Source organism: Puma concolor, chromosome D3 (genome assembly GCF_028749965.1).
Source record: "Puma concolor isolate L17-30 chromosome D3, mPumCon1.1.hap2, whole genome shotgun sequence".
Lineage (NCBI taxonomy): Eukaryota > Metazoa > Chordata > Mammalia > Carnivora > Felidae > Puma > Puma concolor.
The window spans coordinates 94,488,465-94,510,445 of NC_141678.1; the positions used below are offsets into that span (position 1 = coordinate 94,488,465).

A 21,981-nucleotide genomic window follows, 5' to 3' on the forward strand; every position below is an offset into this window, starting at 1 on the left:
CATAGCACGGGGGCAGTCACTCCACCCGCAGAACCTGGACGGCGCAGCATGGCGGACGGGCCAGACAGCGGGAAAAGGAGGGGAACCTGAAGCCGCCGTGCCCACTCGTGAGAACTATCGTCTGGAAAAGTCCGGGGATGGGCTGGGCCTGGCGGCTCCTGAAGGCCACCAGGTGCAAGGAGCTGCCGGCTCGGGCTCAGCGATGGGCTGAGGGCCAGACTTGGGCCCACTGGCTTCTGGAACCTTCTGTCCTGGCTATGAGCCCGTGGGGGCCGGGAAACCGCCACCTGGCCCTGTGGTGGGTGGGCTCGGCCAAGTGGCAGAGGGCTGCGTGCGTCGTGTGGCAGGAACAGCAGCTGCTGCCAGGGAGGGCCTCAAAGGGAGGGCCCCGAAGGCAGCAGAGGACCCCAGACTCCCATCCCCCATTGGAATGAGCTGCACGGACGTCACAGCCCAGAGTCTGGAGAGGCGTCTGGCTGAAGAGCCCACCTTCTCGGTGCCAGTCAGCCCGTTTCTGAGACGTCAGTGCCTTTAGAGGCAGGCTCCGGGCGTTTCTCGCGAGGTTTCCAGGGGCCTCCCCGTAGGGGGCTGGTGGCCCTAATTGCGTCCAGGCCAGAATCAGCAGTGAGCGTGCGGGGAGGTGGGGGCGGGCAACTGGGAGTGGACCCCCGCCTGCAGCCGTTCCCAGACCTACTGAGACTGTCAGTCTCTGTTTCAGAATGAAAGTCTGTGGGTTCTGATCTCACCGGCCCGGACATCTGTGCCAAGGAAAACTTTGCCAGCATTTGAAGTCCGTAAATAAGGAACTCCAACCTAAAGGTTTTTATAAGCTTCAAAGTTGCAGTGAAAATACTTGGGCAGTAACATTTCTTGAGAAGCCTGGTGTAAGAAGCGTTTCTCTTGTTCAAACAGAAGGTGGCCGGCTCGCCCTACGTCCCCAGGCCCCTCCTGGGCCGTTTGTGTCGTTCTGACCTGGCTTTCCTGGCCTCAAACCAGCGTCATGGGCCAACGAGAAATCTCTCGATGGAGGAGACAGGGTCTGAGGCTGCTTCGCCCTCCTGGAGGCACCCTGGGGTGCCCTTGGATCAGCAGGGTCCCAGATCAGCTCACAGGGCGGGTAGCCACGTAGAGGCTGCTGGTGGCCCGGAGACCTTTCCTCTTGGAGTCGGTGGGAGGGAGAGGCGTGGGACCACTGGGACAGGTTTTACTGGACTTGGAAAAAAGAGAGTGACATCTGCTTACAATATGCCATAATTCCTTTCATGGGATGAATGGAATGTGCCGGCCTCACTACCCAGAGTCGGCAGCCCCACAGCCCACAGAGCAGGTCCGTGGGGATGTGCAGAACGCAAGACGTGTCCCCACGCCCAGGACGGCCCTGCTGCACCACGCCAGGGGGCTTCACCTCTGCTGTCCCTAAAAGCACCAGCTCAGCTCGGCCAGCCCTCCTCACTGTGATTCTTGAATTCCTCCTTCCTATTTAAAAAAGGGATGAAGGGGCGCCTGGGTGGCGCAGTCGGTTAAGCGTCCGACTTCAGCCAGGTCACGATCTCGCGGTCCGGGAGTTCGAGCCCCGCGTCAGGCTCTGGGCTGATGGCTCAGAGCCTGGAGCCTGTTTCCGATTCCGTGTCTCCCTCTCTCTCTGCCCCTCCCCCGTTCATGCTCTGTCTCTCTCTGTCCCAAAAATAAATAAACGTTGAAAAAAAAAATAAAAAAGGGATGAAAACAAAACCCACCCATTTTGTGTCCTCGACTGTAGAGCATCAGGGTTCTTCCGGAGGAGCTGGGGCCTTGGGAGAGTCCTGCGCGATCCCGTGAGTCCTGTGCCCTGGGCTCCCCTCACTCCAAAGGCAGCTGCGGTGAGACACCCAGAATTCCCAAGTGAAGCGTCCAGGCAGGGGGAGTCTTCCTGCAGCCATAACTCCTTACCGCCTTGTTAACTCGTAGTAAAATACACAAAACGTAAAATCTAGCCCCATGACCATCGTCGGTGGCAAAAGCATCGAGTTCCTTCACGAGGCTGCACGCCTGTCCACACCACCCGTCTCCGTTCACCTGCAGGACGGAAACTCCATCCCCACTGAACACGGCCTCCCCTCTGCTCCCCCAGCCCCTGCTTTCGGTCTCCATGATCTGATGGCTCCCGGGACCTCCTACACATGGGACCACACAGCGTTCACCCTTCTGCTGCTGCCTCGTTTCACACAGCACGGTGCTCCAGCTTCGCATATGTTGCAGCAGGCGAAAGAACACCCTTCCGTTTTAAGGTTGAAGGACACTCCGTTGCACGATGGACCACGTTTTGCTGTGCGCTCATCCATCACCGGACACGGGACTGTGTCCACCTTTGTGAGTAAAGCTGGCAGGAAGCGAGCATTCAAGTCTCTTCTGGAGACCCTGCTTCTGATTCCTCGGGGAATACACTCAGCCTTCACTGTATCTTGATATGTGATTTCCTATTTCTCTAAGCCACTTTTACACAAGTTTGTGAAATTTAACTCATTCATTAGTTGAGCTATATTAACTGAGGAAGGAAGGGAGGGAGGGAGGGAGGAAGGGGGAAGAAGGGGCGGGCGGGAGGGAAGTTTTGCGCGTCCTCGCCACCTCCCCGGGCCCAGGCCTGCATTCTGGTCTCACTTTTCCTCAGTGAGGCCCCAGCCTGGGGACAGTCCACCGTGGGCACTTCCCACAGGAGTCCTTCCTCGTGAGCCGCAGGCCGAGTTCTGGAGTCTCTCTGACGCCGCCTGGCTCTGAGATCCAGGGTCCACATCGGGAAGAATGGCTCATACCTCCAGGCTCCCCAGCACCGGGAGCCTCCTATCGCGTGTTGTCTGCGATCCTTTGAGGCGTCTCCTTCATCTGTCCCCGCACTCCCTAGCTCTGCCTCCCCCCAGACACCCCCTGCCTTTGGTTTTGATGGTTTGTCCTCTCCTGGCCCACGTGATGGGTACCAGTTAGGCCCCCAGGGTTCTCGCCCGCAGGCCTCCTGCCCCCGCGTCCCCTTACAACCAGGATGCTCACGGGTGCTCTCTCAACCAGGCACTCTGGGGTGCCAGAGGCACCGCCATAACCACACTGGGTGGTGGCTGCAGACCAGGACGGCATCGGGGAGCCGGCCCAGCCGAGGCCCGTGCAGACGGCCCCGCTCCTCCCCTTCACTGGGGCTCAGGCCATCAGCTGCTCCCGGCACCCTGGACCAGCCCCCCCCCCAGTGGATCCCAGCCCTTCCTCAGCCCCTTCCCCGTCCCTGGGCACAGCGACAGCACACCCCTCACGTTAAAGCCTGATCCCTCTCTTTCCCTGTGTAGTAAACTGGGTTTTGCCTTTTTCATTTGGTGGATGCTATAAATACAGGAAAACACATTTCGTCTTGCACACATAATTTTCAAAGGTCCAATTGTGCCCCCGTGTGGTGGCAGGAAAGAGCACGGACAGGGAAACCTACGGGGCGGGTCTCCCGGACCTGCGGGGTCCTCGGCAGCCAGAGAGAACCATGGACGACGGCAGGGCCACGCCAGCTTGTGTGTGAAACTCTGGTTAGGTAATGCCCCATCGTATCACCCTGTTCATTCTTTAAGACCAGATACTATGTCTGTTATCTGATTTATTCATTTATTTATGTCCTCAACAAATATTTCTCTTCTTTTTAAGTTTATTTTGAGAGAGAGAGAGACAGAGAGAGGGGGACAGAGCATGCGTGGGGGAGGAGCAGAGAGAGAGGGAGACACAATCCCAACCAAGTAGGCTCCACGCTGCCAGAACAGAGCCCGAGGTGGGGCCTGAACTCACAACCCTGGGATCATGACCTGAGCAGAAATCAAGAGTCTGACGCTCAACCGACTGAGCCACCCAGGTGCCCCCTCCCCCCAGCATGTCAAGCAGGAAATAAGGTCCCCCTTACGCACTGTGACTCTATCCCACCACAATTTGTCCTCCTGACAAAGGCAATGACTCAGTATGTGAATCCCCTCCCCCAAATCCAACTCTTTGTGACATGGAGAAGTCTACGACGTCTCGGGTTTCCCGCCAAAAAGCTGACGGTCACCATGACAGGAGCTTGAGTGTATGCGTCGTACAAGCAGGGACGCTGTGTCACTGGGTGCAGACAGTCCTGAGACGGTGGAACCCGTCCAGACAATTGTGGCGTCACAGACCAGAATCCAGATGCCTTCACTCCAGGAACCAGTTTAGTTACAGCCGCTCTGGATGTCAGCTTCCTAATCTAGAAAATGGGGTGATAAAACCTCTCAGCTCACAGGATTGTCACTAAAATGAGATCAGGCGCTGAGAGCTGAGGACTCTTCGGGCAGGGAGCGGAGGCGAGGGCACGCCACAGAAAGAGTTTGCAGAACACTGAGCGACTCACCTACGGCGGTTTATGTCCAAACACCCGATTTCCAGGTTTCAGAGTCGTTGGCTAAGCCCGCGGGCTGCTCTCTGCCCCCAAAGAGCCTCCCCACACCCCCCACGTTCCCACTGTGAGCGGAGTGACAGGGTTAGGAACTCCAAGCACGTGCCGGGAGCCTCTAATTCTATAAAGGGCCAGCTTCCTGATTGCATTAGCAGCATGAGGAAGTTCCAAATTACTGAGGGGCCGCTCTCCCCTGCACAGCTCTCCAAGAGCACGAAATAAATCAAAGCCCTCTCGCTTCAGAGGCTGGGAGAAGAGCAAAGGAGTTGGAATCATTCCCTGCTGACCAGCAGGAGGGAGGATGATTTCTACACGTTTCTGAAAATGGAATCCCCCTTCTCCCTGAGTTTGAGGGATTTTTACCGAGGCCTCCCACAATCCTTCTCCCAGCACCGTCCCCAAACCTCAGATGCTTGAGCACCCCACGTGACGGTGGCCATGTCCACATGTCAGATGTGCTATCGGCTATTTAATAAACGTTAATCACCTTTTAAATTATTTTGAGAGCGAGCGAGCACGTGTGCAACCTGGGAAGGGGCAGAGAGGGACAGAGAGAATCCCAAGCAGCCTCCATGATCGGCGCAGGGCCTGACCGAGGGCTCAATCTCATGACCCCGGGATCACGACCTGAGCCGAAATCAAGAGCCAAACGTTCAAACGACTGAGCCACCCGGGAGCCCCAATTATTTTTTTAACTTAGCCTTAGCCTAAGTAAAATAAACACTACCACCGGCTTAATGTGGCTTTTTTTCTGTTACATATTCAAACACATAGTAACTACATAGTAAGTAAAAATTAAGAACGTTTGTCCAAATGCTACCTAATGAGCCTCTTGTACAACCAAAGGATCCAGCGTAGCAACTTTGGGAAACTGTCTTGGAGAAAGTGCCTGCCCTCGGAGAAGCCCGCAGAAGCCCACCAACCTCAGTGCTCCCGGGACAGCCCCACGCGGCGCGGGGCCCGGCGGAATCTGCTGGAGGAATGTCTCCATCTGGTGGTGGTCACCTCTCATCACACTGGGGCGTGAGCCCTGCCCCGGTGAGGGCCTGGGGGTTCCTTTGGGGAGGGGGAGGGGGAAGAAAAAGCACCCGTGCTGGCGGTGACGGTTGCGTGACTTTGTGACCGTACTAAAACCCACTGAACCCTACGCTCTGAAAGGACGAATTACACGGCACAAGTTATATCTCAGTTTTTACAAAAGAAGTCTCGTGGAAGTATCCAGTAGAGCAGAAAGAGAAAACTACCCTCACCTTCTGGGATGTTAAACTGTCTACAGCATGGCGAGGGTGTCTTTATCTGTGCTTTGTCTTGTGGATATCGGGTCTATATTCCAGGGACCGGAAGTCTTAAACGTAGAAATGGATTTTTTTATTTGTGTGTTTGTAAACCACATCCACAGCTCCCATTAGACACAATTTCCCCAGAGTCTTCTAGCCAACATTCTGAAAAGTTGTTTCTTTTTAAGGCTCTCGCTCTCCCTACAACGTGCTTTCAAGCGGCAAAAGCACAGATGGGAAATGTGCAGCACACGCCTTTGCTCTGGCTTCGCGGCGGACTTTGTGGGTGTGGTTAAATTATGATTTTCATTCTAAGGGGAGGCTAAGAAACGTTTGCCGCTTGATGGAAACCATGTGTTAGTTAGTGCAAGACGCTACGTCAGGCGCTTTAACATGACATATTCTTCACAATTACACTTGCTAAACAGAATACCATTACAGAATCCCCACTAATGTTCTCATCACACACCAACTCCAGAACCTTCCCCTGTAACTCATAGGGGATTGATCAGTGCAATTATTTTGTAAAGGTCCTTGTCAGCGGATTCAAAATAACCAGCAACAATAATTATTATTATTTAGGATTCAAATGTTAATTTTCCAGCTGAGAAGCAGCCCCGGCCTCACACAGCTACAGGTGTGGGTACGGGGAAAACAGAGCCGCGTGCGCACAGCACGTTTTCGGGGAGGGAGGACACCACCAGTCTCTCTTTGTCCAGCAAGGGGGAGGGGGCACGTGATCCCACAAAAACACATTGGAAATACGGCCCTGAGATCTGGAGAGAATCCGCCACGGTCACAGCTTGTGTCTTCACGGCCCTGCTAGTTTTCCTCGTGTGTAAGCTTCAGAGAGAAAGGGCCCTCGTTGGAGAGACAGAAGCACCGGCCCCCCATCTGCCCCCAGGAGGGCTTAGCCGCCCTGCTCCAGCCCGAGCCGCGCGAGCCCCTCCGGCCCCAGTGCCTCAGCCACAGGGGACCCACACCCACAGGGACCCACGGCCCCAGGGACCCACACCTGCAGTCTAAGCGGGGCAGGTAGGAAGACGCTAGCAGCATTTGGGGACAGCCCTGACAGCCCGGGACAGGTCTCACGTCCCCCCCCCCCCCCCACAGGGGTTGGTCCTAAACACACCTCACCCCTGCAGGTCCACTCGTGTGTCAGCGAGGCTGTAACGTGTGGGGCCGCCCCCACGACGTCAGCAGTGCTAAGACCCAGAGACCCTGAGCTGCGACCAAGAGAAAAGAGAGGAGGTCTGACTGCAAAGCCGGCGATCGGAGAGGAGGGGTCTCTCCCAACCACAGAAAGGGTGGTATGGGAACGTCACGGACAGCCTTGTGCCGATGAAGACAAATGGACAAGCGGCTACGAAGACACGAATGAGCCAAACGAAACCCACCGTCTTGTGTCTTTGCTGAGCATCGAAGTTCCTGTGGGGAAACCGGGGCCTCGGAAATGGGCCATGTGAATCACCCCGAGGCCGAAGCCAGACAGAACATCACAGGAAAGCTTCACATAGCATCTCTGATGAACACTGACACAAAACCCTTCACAAAATATCAGCAAACCGAATCCAGAAGCATATAAAAAGGATTGTAAGCCATGACCAGTCGGAATTGATCCCGGGAGTGCAGACTGGGTGAGTATCTGAAAATCGATCAATCGGTAGATGCGGAAAAATGATTGACAAAATCTAATATCTATTCATAGTTTTTTAAGGAGCAACTCTCAATAAACCAGGAAAAGACAGGAATGTCCTCAACCTGGTAAAGGACACATAAAAACAAATAGCCTACAAGCTCCCATCGCGATAGTTTTTGATAGTTTTTGAAGACTTGAGTGCCTTCCCCCCTAAAACTGTGAGCAAGGCCAGGGGGTCTGCTCCCACCACCTCACCTCTACTCAGCATTGTGTGGGGGCTTCAGTCAGAGCAATGGCCACATCCCTTCAGAGAAAGGAGGAAAGGGAGGGAATGAGAGAAAGCAGGAGAAATTAAACCATAAATATTGAAAAGAAGAAACAAAACTATTTACAGATGACCTGAGTCTATGTAGAGAAAATTCTAAGACTTCCACAAAAAAACAAAACAAACAAAAAACAACAACCAGAACTAATAAATGAGATTATCTTCACAAGACCGCAGGATACGAGATCATTCTGCAAAACAATCAATCCGATTTTCACACAGTATCAACAACCTGAAAATTAAATTAAGAAAACAATTCCATTTATAACAGCATCAAAAGTAATAAAATACTTAGCATTAAACGTAACAAAAGAAGTGCAGGATTTGTTCACTCAAGACTACAAAACGTCGCTGAGAGAAATTGTGGAAGATTTAAACAAATCAAGAGACATTCCGTGTTCACAGACGGAAAGATTCAGCATTATTTATATTTCAGTTCCCTGCAAACTGCTATAGATTTGCTACAATCACTACCAAAATCCTGGCATGTTTTTTGTAGAAATTGACACAGTGATCCTATTAGAAGAGCCAAGACGATTTTGAAAAAGAACAAAGTTAGAGAATTTACACTATCGGATTTCAAACTCGCTGTAAAGCTGCGACCGTCAAGGCCAGCTGGTGTTCGCGTAAGGACAGACACGCAGGTCAGTGGGTTAGAACTTGAAATCGGGGGTGTTCATGGTCCTCGTGATAAAATGTAACACAAAACAACATCGTAAAGAGTCACTGGAGAGAGATTTCTTTCTACGAAGGACTCTGTCAACCCTGTAGTGTACCCTCATATCTACCTTGTGCTGGATTCAAAACAGAGAATGAATTGACAGGCAATGACTCCACCCCATTCTCTGTTTTGAATTACCCTAAGATGCTCATCTTGGGACCTGTTTTTTAGAAACTCTTTCCAGTGGCTGTAATGGAAACTTGGCAGTCGTGAGAGGAGAAGCAAATTAGAAGGTAATTTGTACATAAATTACATGTGGAATTCGTACAGGAAGATTATTTCCTCTAACATGACATTTAACATTTTTTATTATGAAAGTTTTCAGAACGTGTGCAAAACGATGTTCTTTACTGCTCTCGCTCCGGGCACACCTACCACGCCTCCTGCCAGAGTCTGTGGAAGTTGACCCCAGGAACCGTATTCTTTCATCTGTAAATATTTCAGCACACATCTCGAAATGATAAAGTCTTTTTAAACCAATCATCAAATAAATTAGCACTGATACCCCATAGGAATTGTTTTAATAAACAGAAAAGCCCTCTCATAAGCTGCGCGGACTAACCACATTCAGTCTATAAAGCCTAGAGTCTTCTTTTAAAAGCCTTTTTTACACCCATCTCCTGATGTAAAGTCAAACAAGTTTAATGCTTACTTTCCCCAAAATATGTACTTTTCCCACACGAGCCACGAGCTGCCTGCAAACTCTCCAGCTGGGAGAAAGGCTTACTGTCTCGTTCTAAACCCGATAAAGTGGGCCTTTAAATGAAAACCTGTGACTCAGAGCATCAGATTCACTCTAAAATATGTTTTCTCAACACCTGACTCGAAATAGTAATTCAAAAAGCTAAACCTAAGCCAGAGGGGAAGACTCAAACAGTACAAGACTTCAATGTCACGTCCGCCTGCTGTAATCAATACACCCAGTGAGAATCTGAGAGAATCTTCTAACTCTGCGGGCTGTCGCGAGACTCATAATCCCACAGATACTCCGGCGGAGCCAGCCCCAGACTTGACCGCATCTCCGTCCCCGGGAAGCACGACAGTGAAGAAAAGAAGCGGGAAGGGTCACGGCCTATTTCTGACGCCGTGATTACCTCGTTGCTCCGAAGTGCTAGGAAGTGCTCCCGGAAAGGTTCGTATAAAAGGCCCCCTGGAAGATGCCACGGGGTGTGTGAGCGTGGGTCGGGACTGCGAGGGTGCGGTCCAAGAAGGGGGCGCCAGTCCCGTGAGCAGGTCATGATTGGCTGACGCGCAGCAGAGTTTGCGTAAGCGTCGCATCACAGGTCGTGACACATCACGCAGATAGTTTAGATATATGTTAGATATCGGTTGTTTTAACAGAACCAGTTCCCTTCCACTGGAATGTTTCTCTTTCCTAACTAATGGTCTCTTACTTGAAAAGACTGAGACACGAAACATAAGAAAACATGGTGAGCAAATAAACTGGTAAATATATGTCAAATCAAAACAAACACGGTCTATAAAATCATAACAGTGCCTAATGCGGGGACATAAGAACACAGAACCAAAACACTGGACAATTGCAGCGCGTAAATCTAGAGGGGAACCGTATGTTACGGCCGTGTATTGTTTGCAAAGAAACTGGCTGGAATCTTAGCTCCACACTTACTAAGTTAGGAACACAAAGTAAAATTTCAATGGTGATAAACAAAAGAATAAAAGTGGAGTAAGAAAAAATAAATAAAGACAGGAAAGCAGATTTCAATATACCACCAAAGGGGAAAAGAGATGATAGAGGAGAAAATACACCCATAGGAACGTGAGGTTAAATATAAGCATGCTGGACTGAGCAGCTAAAAGATAGAGACTATGAGACTAAGTCATAAAAGTCTAAGCCAGACTGCGTTTATAAGATAAACACGTAAACTTAAGGTGTACAAACGCTACCAGTAACAGAATATGCCAGGCAAGCATTTTTTAAAAGAAAGTTACGACCATCGTAGTACTTCAAACAAAATATGTTTTAAGACATAAGCCTTGGGGCGCCTGGGGGGCTCAGTCAGTTAAGCGTCCGACTTCAGCTCAGGTCACGATCTCACGGTTTGTGAGTTCAAGCCCCGCGTGGGGCTCTGTGCTGACAGCTCAGAGCCTGGAGCCTGCTTCGGATTCTGTGTCTCCCTCTCTCTCTGCCCCTCTCCAGCTCGCACTCTGCTCTCTCTCTCAAAAACAAATAAACATTAAAAAAAGTGTTTTTAATAAAAAAAATGATACGCATCATTCAGGGTACAGAGGGCTCCACACAATGAAAAAGGTTCATTTCATCAAGGATATAAAAATTCTAAATGTGAATTCCTCTAGTAACAGCCTCCCCCCACTCTCTCTACGCGCGCGCGCGCGCACACACACACACACACACACACACACACACATGAACACAAACACACACACCACACACACGTGCAGGTAACAAAACTCCAGGGAGAAACTGGCAAATTCACAACCATCCAAGAGATTTCAACTTATCTTTCTCAACCACGGCTTAGTCGATCAGAAAAATATGTAAGCCTAGGAGATTTGACGGACACGTTCAACAAGCCCGATTTATTGGGTAGATATGGAACCCTGCATCAAATAAGGAAAGGATACACACTCTTTGAAAGCACATATTAACCCTATATTGGAATTACGCCAATAGCCTTAAATTTCAAAAAAGTAGTATCATTCAGAGTATCGTATTTAACCCTAATGAGGTTAATTTAAGTCAACAATAAAAAGATGGAGAAAAGTCCCCAAGTCAGGCTCTGCGCTGACAGCATGGAGCCTGCTTGGGATTCTCTCTCTCTCTCTCTCTCTCTCTCTCTCTCTCTTTCTCTCTCTCTCTCTCTCTCTCCCTCTCTCGCTCTGCCCCTCCCCCACTTGCACTCAGGCTGTCTCTCAAAATAAATAAACTTTTTTTAATGTGCGAGTCGTATAAGGGGAAAATTATAAAAATCTCACTGAAAGACATTAAAGACAGGCTAGATAAATGGAGTGATTAACTGTGTTTGTGGACGGGACGACTCAAGTCACAAAGATGTCACTTCACCCCAAATTGACTTATAGATTCCATGCAGTTCTGATCAAAACGCTACCAGGTTTTGCCAATAAACCCGACACACTAATTCTAAAATTTACAAAACAACGAAGGCCCAGAATATCCACAAAGCTTGTGAAGAAACTTCCCAGATACCACGACTTACCGCGAAGCGACAGCAATATTGGCCCAGTGCAACCATGAACCAGAACAGATCACCTAAAACAGGCTCGTGCATTTATGGGGGCCTGCCGAACCTCAGATGCATCACAGAAACAAGACAGAATGTCCAAGGCAGGTTTGCGCACTTAATGGGGGCCTACTGTATGCCAGAGACGCATCACAGATCAGGAGCGTGGGGTAAGTTCTCCCGTACGTGGGGCTGGAACGACTGGTCACCTCATGGGAAAGAAGTCTCATCACCCACCTTACACTACGTACAAACATCCACTTCTTATTTAAGGACCTAACTGTGAAAAGCAAAGATTTACAGATTTTTAGAAGTTAAAAAGGAAGCTATCTTTATGATCCCAAGCTGGGCAATACATTTCTAAAATTAAGAAATTCTGTTCATCAAAAGATTTCATAAAGGAAATAAAAAAGACAAGCCAGGGGCGCCTGGGTGGCTCAGTCGGTTAAGCACCCGACTTCGGCTCAGGTCACGATCTCACAGCTTGTGAGCTCGAGCTCCGCGTCCGGCTCTGTGCTGACAGCTCAGAGCCTGGAGCTGCTTCGGATTCTGTCTCTCTCTCTCTCTCTCTCTCTCTCTCTTTCTGCCCCTCCCCTGCTCACACTGTCTCTCTCTCTCAAAAAGAAACATTTTTAAAAATTTTTTTAAAAGACAAGCCAAACATTGGTCGATGATGTGGGTAACATATAAACAACAAAGGTGTTCGGAAGCCATACGGAACTATACAAATCCATAAGAAAACAAACAACCCAATAGACAAGTGATCGAGAAGCACGGATAGGCATTGCAGACAAAAGGCCAGTAAACAGTAGGAAAAATGACTTAGCCCGAGTGGCTACTGGAAGAATTCAGGCTAACCCGCACGTTACTGCATGGGATCATGTTACAATTTTGGTCGTCACACAGACCATCACCCAGATTGGCAGAGAGTAGGAAGCGTGGCACAGAGCTGCCGAGGGCGTGGTGGGCGTGCACGCTGAGGCAGCCGCTGCAGGGAAGGGGCTGGGGTTGCCCCCTATCTGCATCACCTATCCTGGGATTCAGCAGCTTCACCCTCGGACACTAGCTCAGAGGCACCAGGAGACATGCAGCACTTTTCCTAAGAATCTAAAACAACCCCAGTGTCCAAGAGAATGCTAAATACATCCTGTCACACCCCCACAGTGAGCTGTCATAGAGAAGTCACAGTGAACAAACTATAACCACATAAAGCAATGCGGATGAATTCTGGGTGCGTTATGATGAATGAGAAAGCCATTCACAGACAAAGGAACAACCTACATATGTGATGCATGTTTGCAAACCACGAGAGCGAGCATAACCGCATCCACACGCACACGCGGTAAAACCCCGCATAAAGGAAGCGTGACAAACAGCACATCGAGGGAATCGGGGTGGGATGGGATTGACGGGAGCACAGGCAGCCGTAATGATATTCATAACGCTGTAGATTTAGGTTGGCCGAGGGGCTCGTTTTAGGATTACACGTAGATTTTGGAAACCACTCACTTCACTAATTTGTGATGGGGGGCAAAAGAACGAAGGAAGGGATCCAAGTAAAGGCTACTAGATGTTAGCACTGGGTAAGGAGTATCTCCGATGCCCGCCTACGCTCCCCGGCCCCCACTCCTGTCTGTGAGACAGAAAGACCGCAGCAGCCGGCCAGCTCCCTCCCTGCGGGCGACATCAGCCCCCATCTCACTGGAACTCGCCACGGCCCCGGACCCCACCGGCCGCTCCCTTCTCTGCCTGCATCGCTGTGGCCACCTTTCCCGCACGAGAAACGCTGCCCTTAGCGCCATCTTCACTGCCGGGTGTCCCCAGGAATCTGCACCCCCGGCCCCGCTGTCCCACCTGCCGGCGGCCTCTACCACGTGTCCGCGCAGCTCAGACCTGACAGACGCCAAGGGAGCTCATGGTCTCCCTTCCCAGTTAATGCGTCTTCTTCCAGGGGCCAGTTTGGTCTCCTCCTCCTCACTAATGTGCCCAGCGAGCGACAAGACCTGGTGGTTGTGACTCGGCGAGTCTCCCTGCGACCGCTGCCATCCGTCGAGATGGCCCAGGCGTGGGGTCTCTACCTCCAGGCTCACTCTGCCCTCAGCGGCCGGCAGTGCCGAAGCCCTAAGCACGGATCACAGAAGCTCGCACGTTCGCTCAAAAACACACAGTAACGACCCCCGGCCCGCAAAGGTGGTTCTCAAACCTTGCCGCGCGTCGGAACAACCCGGTGAGCAAAACTCCTGGCCTCGGGTCCCCTCCAAAACCCAAGTCAGAATTTTGACCGGTGACGTCAGCAACTTTTAAACATCCTAGTCCTGTTCCCATTTTTGTCACAAAGCGTTCCATTAAGGGGTCCCCCCAGAGCCCCCGCCGTGACGGTCCTCGTGCCTCGTCCCGTTTCCCCGCTTCCTGTTAGAAACCCATTGGTGGCCTTCCAGTGGGGGTGAGGTAGGCAGAAACCAGCCATCGCTCGTGTTGCAAGAATATGGGGGAAATGGGCAATCTTGCAAACACGGTATCTTAAAAGACACCGGAAAGTTCTAGAAACTAAGAGGGCCGAAAGGGAGGAAATCCCGAAGAGGGAAGAGCCGCTCTTCAGCACACTGTCATCGCGGCCCCTTCTGTCCGTGAGGCAGTTGGCGAGTCTGGCCCACGTCTGAGAAGGTAGAGACACAGAAGGGAAGATACTCAAGGGGTCGGGGCGGGGGTGCTGATGCGATCGACCAGAAACAAAGGAGCCCCAAACACAGGGCATCTGCTTGGTGCTAGGGAAGCATGCGCGTCCTGGCCGTGTGGCCAGGCTTGCAAGAACGCGGGAGACCTCCTGCAGTTGTGGTAACTGCGACTAAACGACCCCTCACGAACAAGAAGGGCCTATGAGAGCATGCGGCACGTCTCACCTCGGAGATGCTCCGAACCCAGAAGCGGACCGAGCCGGACCTCGGCCTCCACGTGCCCCAGATCAGGCTGACTGCGATCAGGCGACCAGCCCCTCACCCCGTGTGCCTACGGGAGAAAGGCTGTTCTAGCTCTGTGCTTTTTGGATACACAGCGTCCGGCACACCAGTGAAAACAATCCTGGGCGCCGTGTGATGTGTTTTTGTAGAAGCCCCATGGAGAGCACCAGGCCCGTCAGACCTACGCAGGAGGCTGGGGGGCCCACGAAGTGAGTCCCGGGGATCTCCTTGAGATAGCACCTGGAACACTGCAGGTTGACCTCCTGAGGCTTCTAGGACTGGGTACATCTGGGGAGGGCGGGGGCTGGAGAACTCGCAATTGCCAGACCCCGAAAGAGCACATTTCCGTGACAGCTGGAGTGGCCCGAGGACGGTGAGGAGGCAGGGTCGCTTCCTTTCATCAGCAATCGGAAAAATATAAAAATGCCACCACTGCAAGGTACGCACGATGGAGTCCACACCGTGTGTGGCTCTTGTCCTGCACAGTAGGGTTGGGTAGAGCCGGCAGCCCCCCATGGCAACAATATGAAAAACGTGTTGGTATCTTCTAAGGACCAGGATGAAAGTCACGTTAGTAGAAAATGTACGCTTTCACCCCAAGGCTAGACTGTATTAATTCTAGAAAAATGATACCTTTTAGTGAGGTGTATCTGCTTCTCGGATAACCAGAGGAAAAAACACAATAGCTCTATCTTGCTGAGGAGTGTGGCTTCCTTCAACACCTGACCACGACTGAGGACTCAGGAGCTTTGAAAGAAGCTTCTAGAGACCACTAGCAGGATCAGAGGTGGGGACCAAGGAGTGAGAAAGTACTGACATAGAACACCCTCTTTGAAAGTTCTGGAGTCCATGAGGCCTTTTATAACACTCAGAAAAAGTGGCAATAGTTCTATATATGTTACAGGTCTACTCATATTTTCTTTTTTTTTTTTTTTTTTAAATTTTTTTTCAACGTTTATTTATTTTTGGGACAGAGAGAGACAGAGCATGACCGGGGAGGGGCAGAGAGAGAGGGAGACACAGAATCGGAAACAGGCTCCAGGCTCTGAGCCATCAGCCCAGAGCCTGACGCGGGGCTCGAACTCACGGACCGCGAGATCGTGACCTGGCTGAAGTCGGACGCTTAACCGACTGCGCCACCCAGGCGCCCCGTCTACTCATATTTTCTATTTCTTCTTCAAGTTCTGTATTTTGGTTTTTCCAGAACTTTATCCGTTTCACTTAAATTATCTAGTCTGTTGGCACACAGTTTTTAGATTTTTCCCTTATTATCATTTTAATTTCGCGAAGTCAGTAGTGCTCTTTTCACTTTCCTAATTTCGGTAATTAGAGTTTTCCTCTTTTTTTTTTTTTTAACCTGGTCAATGCAGCTAAAGTTTTTGTCGTGTGTTAATCTTTTCAAAAAACCAACTTTTGGTTTTGTAAGTTTTTCCCCACTGCTTTTCTGTTTTCTATTTATTCCTGCCCTAATCAATATTTTTGTTTCTGCTTTTTTAGTTTGCTTTTCTCATTTCTTATGGCCAAAGGCTAGATTCCAGATTATCTTTTTTTTTAATATGGTGTTTTTGTCATAAATTTCCCTCTAAGCGCTGCATTATCAGGCAGCACACAAGCTTTAGTATAGGTTTTTATTTTCATTCACAAGCATCTTATTTCTCATGATTCTCTCCTTGCCCCGTTAGTTACGGAAGACCGCTGCTTAACGTCCACACAACTGTGACTTTCCCCGGTTTCCTTCTGTTGCTGATTTCTAACTTAGTTCTCTAGAGTGCAAGATGGCGTCACTCATGCCAAGTTGTGATACAATCAGGAAAGCAGCCGAGAGCAGAGCTCACCCAAACCAGCACGGGCTGGCAGAACTAAGGCCTGAGAACCCACAAGGCCATGGAACCTGGAAGAACCAGGCGCCGAGAATCACAAGAACCGGAGGAGGTCTGGAAAGACCTAAGGCTGATTAAATTCCTGTGAAAAGTAGGAGTTCCGCAACCAACCTCCAGATTCTCCAGACGCTGGCGCTCCCCCCACCCCCCGCGCCCAAATAAAACCGACGTCTGAGGGCTTGAGCGCTGCCCCGGGATGCTCTATGGCTCTCGGCCCCATGGCTCTCCGAACGGAGGGGATGCTTGCTCCGCTCGAAGAGTGAGCGGCGTGCGTGAACCGCTGACGCATTTCGAACCAGACCCAGGCTTCATCTCAACCGGCTTTGCAGTTGACGCATAAACTTCTTATCCCTTGTTCTCTTTTGTCACTTTACGTGACTTGAAAGAAGCCAAGTTCAACGTGTAACGCAACGTCACTGAGCTTGGAATCCTGAACCTGCTTTACAATGGCTACCACTGCTTTACGACTGAGCAAAGCTGACTTTGCAAAGACACAACTCCTGTCCGCGCCTTTACAGCGCGCTCCTGACGACGTTCGTTGGGGTTGGAGAACGAGCGTGGTCTGATTGCAGTCCTTTTACGTGTCCTGAGCACTGTGCTACGTCCTAGCACACAGAGTGCCCTGGGGAAGGGATGCCGCTACTCGGAGCGAGTGGTGCCCAGGTACCGGCTGGGTCCCGCGGCCGCGCGCTCTCCCTCTCGCTCTCCCTCCCCTCCGCCGCGGCTGCCTGGCTCCTCTGTCCTCTGCCGCCCCACGCGCGAGGGGGCCCAGCTGGCGGGGTCCGCCCACGCGCGGACACCGGCCAGGTGACCCAACCCGCGCCTTCAACCCCGCATTTCGGCAACGACCTGGGCGGGGCGCCCACCGCCCTCTGACCCCGGGTGGCGAACAGCATGCCGGGCCCGCAGCGCCCGGATATCTGCGTTGCATGCCGGGACTCGCAGTCTCCAAAAGGGTCCTCGGCACGTGACTGGGCTGCGGGGAGCAGCCCGCGCTGCATGCTGGGACTCATAGTTTAACGACCCTGGGCCTCCGCGCACCGAGGGAGTTCTGGGACCCGGGAGGGGGGGGGGGGGAGGGGGGAAGGCGCGCGGCATGCCGGGACCCAGCGCGCGCCGGGAGGGGTGGAGATTCGCAGTGCATGCCGGGGTTTCTGGGCAGCGGCGCGCGCTGCACGCCGGGACCCGCAGGCCCACGCCGCCGGGGCACATGGGGCGAGGCCACGCTGTTCCCGCCGGGCCGGGCCAACAACATGTTTCGGCCCCGGACGCGGCCGGCATCCGCGGCCGGCGCAGCCGCTTCTCCGGGCTGCGCGTAGGCGTGTGTTTACACACGGGCCCCGCGGCGCACGCACGTAGCGTCACGCGACGTCAGACGCTGTCCCGGAAGTTGGCGCGGGCCGGGCGGCGGGTGGAAGCCGGTGCCGGAGCGCGAATTGCAGCGCCGTCGCCTTCACTGCCTGGGCCGGGGTCGCCGGCCCGCCCGCCCGTCCGCGATGGGGACCGGGCCCTGAGCGCCCCGCCCGGCCTCCCTTTCCACAGCGACCCCGCCCGGCCGCGATGGAGGCGCCTTCAGCGGGCCCGCTTCCCGCCGAGGGCGGCCCGCCGGTGGCCGTGGCCGAGGTGCGCTGCCCGGGCCCCGGGCCGCTGCGCCTGCTCGAGTGGAAGGTGGCGGCGGGCGCGGCCGTGCGTATCGGCTCCGTGCTGGCCGTGTGTGAGGCCGCCGCTTCCGCGCCGCCCGCCGGTCCCGCCCCTGCCCGCGCTGGCTCCGGGGGCTGTGTGCGAGCCGAGCGAAGGCTGAGGTCCGAGCGCGCCGGCGTGGTGCGGGAGCTGTGCGCGCAGCCGGGCCAGGTGGTGGCCCCCGGGTGAGTGGGGTCGGAGGAGCGGGATCTGGAGGGGTCCTGGGCCGGGCACTGGGCAGGAAGGGGTCCCCGGTGCCGAAGCTAGAGGGACAGCTCGGGGAGAACTTTAGTGGGTGGGTCACACCGCAGTTGTGCATCTGCGTGTCTTTCTAAAGCTGGACGATAGTCACTACTTGTGGGGATTTAACCGTTCCGAAGCATGACTTAAAACGTTTTAGCTGCTAAAATTGCAGTTTTAGGAAGTAGGCGTATTCTGTTCTGTGATAGGTGCCCCCCCCCCCCCCCCCCGCAGGACTCCGCGTCTGTAGGTTAACTGCCCAGAGAGCACGGGACGATCAGGCACGCTCCACGCTGGTCATCGCAGTGTAAACGGCTGGGGGTGGGGTGCACATCTTTAGCTTCTCGTAAACCTTGAGAAACGCGGTTGTAAAGCCGGGTGCAGTTCTGCATCATAGCTCAGGGGGGTGCAGCCGCAGCCCAATTAGTTTAGGGTAACAAAACAGTACATATGCTAGTACGCTTTCCTCGGATAGACTCTAGCTGTTGGTTATCTCCGTTTTAATCACATAAAGGGACCTTTCTCTTTTTAGGGGGCAAACCTGTCCACCCACACCTCGTGCGACTTTACCAGTGTTGTGCTCTGAGATTGGGCTGGTGTGTGGGTATGGTGTGTACATACACATGACTCATGTGGTTGTTTTTATTGTCTGGAACAGAAACCGGGGCAGGTGACCATTCCTGCTTCCTGCTGTAGTGGTTGGCTCACAGCTTCCTTCTGCGAGGGCCACAGGACATCTCAGGCGCTGGTCCCCTTGGGCACAGTCTGGCCCTCTAGTTGTGCTATGTGCTCTGGTCTCTGCCCCTCTCCTTGTGGCTTGCACTGCCTGTGCATCTGTTGAGAATCTGCTCCCCTTCCATAGGATGGGCTAGGACTGGCCTCCATCCCAACCCCAGGAGCCTCCTCCTGTGTGCACTTCTCCCCACTCGTTGTTTGGAGACGGCACTCTGGTCCTTGGCCTATGGGTAAGGTGCCCGCGCCTGCCCAGTGAGCATGGACAGGATGGGATGGGAGCTGCCTCGGGGCTGCACCCTCCCCGGAGCCGTCTGGCCGGCCTCCTTTGGAAGGGAGGAGCTCACTGGGCTGTGTGTATATGGCACACTGTGGTTTGCTGTCCTCATTACTTTGAAGTCAGAGTTCACCTGACCGCCGCTTGGGCGTATAAACTCATGAGCCCATAGTTGTGGAGGTGAAGCCCAGTGCTGGTGTAGAAGGCTGTGTAGAAAGTTCCTGAGGTGAAGGGCTCTTCGTGTCCTGGTCTTACTCTGATTATACAAAGAGGGCCACTGAGGCCCAGACAAGTCAGGCCCTGGTCTTTCTGTTCCTCCCATTGTACACAAAAGGCCGTTAGGGCCCAGGCGGGCCGGGGACTAGTCAGTGAGAAGCTCCATGTGTAATGCTTTGATCCCATCAGCCAGACTAGCAAATCAGAGTAACCCAGCACGTTAATCTCACCAGTCAGCAAAGAAACGTACCTGATGACAAGTTCTCAGTAGGGAGTTTTTCTTGTGTGTTTTTGGCATTTGAGGTTTAGGGTGTCTCACTGCCGTGGTTCATCGTAAGGCTCTTTGCGGACCCGATGACAGTGTTGCTCCTGGCGCGCAGGGGTGAGTGGGCACAGGTGAGGCACCGGCACAGCCAGGCTCACCTGCTCGACGTTGTCCTTGTTTTCATCCTCGCTGGCGTCAGCAGGGTTCGTCCCATCCACGTCCGTGGTTATTCTCAGGCAGCGAACAGTCAGTTCTAGGAACTTAGAAATAGTGCTTCTGGGTGTGCCTGAATTCATCACTAGATTATCGTTTTGGCCAGTAGTAGGAGGAACGTTTTTGTGCTTGCTGTCAGGTAGAGGTAGGAACCGAATCCTTTCTTCTCAGATAGGGAGGGTGCTGGGGTCCCAAGGGGCTTTGGCACACCCAGCAAGCTGCCTTGTCGAGGCTTCACGTTTACATCCTCCTCCCTGCCGCTCTCTCCTTAGGCCACGTTTCATCCAGGGGGTGCCAGTGTGGGGAGGGAGACAGAATGAGAGTACACATCTGTCTTTGTAACTGTCACGTGGATCACAATTATTTTGATTTGAAAACATTAGGACAAGCCGCTGTCAGAAATTCAGTCTATTAATTGTTACTTTACCTAACGTCCTTCTTTTCGACCTGTCTCCTTTTATGTTCATTGTCATTCACTGGGAGGTGTTGAAGTCTGCAGAGGAAGATGTGTGAAATACTCAGGGAACAAGTCTGGTGGTGGGGCAGGACCAACATGGGGAGACCGGGGTGGGGGGTGGGGAGGGGGCTGTTGCTTTGTAAGACCGGAAGCAGTTACGATTGCTGGCATGCTGCTTTGAAGACCTTGGTGGCCCTCTGAGGTGCGGACTGGAGACGACGCTGAAATTCTGTGAGTCCTTCCCAGCCTGTTGAGCCCAGCGGTACAGGGGAGCACTTGCTTTTAAAACACGTTAGAGGAATGGAGTTTTGTCTAATAACTCGTAGTCGACCCACTGGAAGCTCATACAGTTTTGAGAGAATTCTAGAAAGAGTGCCTCGCGGAACCTGAGTGGCTGACTCTGGGTTGCCGCGGGCACTGAGAATGGATAGTCTTCCTATTTTAGTTTCTTCGGATGCTGTGGGTTCTGTCTCTTCCAACCGCACGCTCCGTCGCCAGGCCACAGGTGGCCGAGGTTCTGTGAAGCAGCTGTGTCCCCGCTCTGACTTCAGCGTGCGCCCAGCCTGAACGACAGCGGGGTGACGCTGTGGCCACCACCGCCGCTCCGCCTCGTCGCCGGCACCTCCCCCGCTCCTGCGGTGTTCACCATCAGAGCGAGGGTGCTCTTTTGCCCCTTGCTGGACGTAATTCCAGACCTAGAGAAAAGGTGCGAGGATGGTGCCAGGAATCCTCCAGGTGTCACGCGGCTGTCCCACAGGTCAGGACGCTGCCACAGCTGCTCACCCTTCTTCCTCACACGCGGTATCTTCCTCAAGTTGAGGACGTTGCAGATGTCTCCTCAGAGTAACATTTTCTTACCTAACCACGGTGCGGCGGCCAGAATCAGAAATAACATCCATGCCGGGCTATTTTCTGCTCTTTGGATTCCCCTGATGGGCCAGTAATGTCCTTGGAAACGAAAGAACACAGGTCCTGTGTCAGGCTCCGCCATCTGAGCTCCTGGATCTCTGGCCTCGAGCGGTTCTCCTGTCTGGTCCTCCGTTTTCTTCTCGTCAGCTGGTGGTTTTGCAGACTGACTCCGTTTCGATCGCCGTGTGCATTTGGGCAGGGCTTGCCTGCGTACCTGTGCGTGTCCCGAGCAGGCCTGTCGGGCGACAGGTAGCCTCGGTCTGTCCCGTTCTGGTTTGTTCCGGTGAAATGTTACTAATTTTCCCGTCGTAATCGTTGAGCATCTTGTGAGAGATACCTTATTACTCAGTAAATATCTTAAGTTCTCTCATCAAATGGCCGCCCATCATTTTTGGCATCTTGAGGACTCTTGTCTGAATTTCCTGTTTTTTACCAGGATTGTCCAGGGGTGATGTTCTCAAGCCTTTCGTCGTTCCTTCTCCATTTCTGGTTGGCTTTCTACTGTAAGAACCCTTAATTTAACAGTGTAGACTCTGGGATTCTTGTTTTATTCAATGG

General features: G+C 52.8%; 1 protein-coding gene and 1 long non-coding RNA gene across 5 annotated transcripts in view; one reads left to right on the forward strand and one right to left on the reverse strand.

Annotated features, from left to right (window-relative positions):
- Nucleotides 1–3,590: 3,590 nt before the first annotated feature.
- On the reverse strand, nt 3,591–15,477 carry LOC147575721 (uncharacterized). Its single transcript, XR_015242686.1, has 3 exons — nt 14,498–15,477; nt 7,160–7,884; nt 3,591–4,222 (listed from the first exon to the last, which is right to left on the reverse strand). It is a non-coding gene; the product is annotated as an uncharacterized LOC147575721 (long non-coding RNA).
- A 2,162-nt stretch (nt 15,478–17,639) lies between these two features.
- Nucleotides 17,640–21,981, forward strand: part of CTDP1 (CTD phosphatase 1) — a 56,874-nt gene continuing 52,532 nt past the window's right edge. The window contains exon 1 of one of the 4 annotated variants that reach the window (XM_086683292.1): nt 17,640–18,299. In XM_086683292.1, coding sequence (XP_086539418.1) covers nt 17,995–18,299 — 305 coding nt within the window. In that variant the 5' untranslated portion in view covers nt 17,640–17,994. The remainder of the gene's footprint in view (nt 18,300–21,981) is intronic. The other 3 variants (XM_086683291.1, XM_086683290.1, XM_086683289.1) reach the window with 3 other exon arrangements.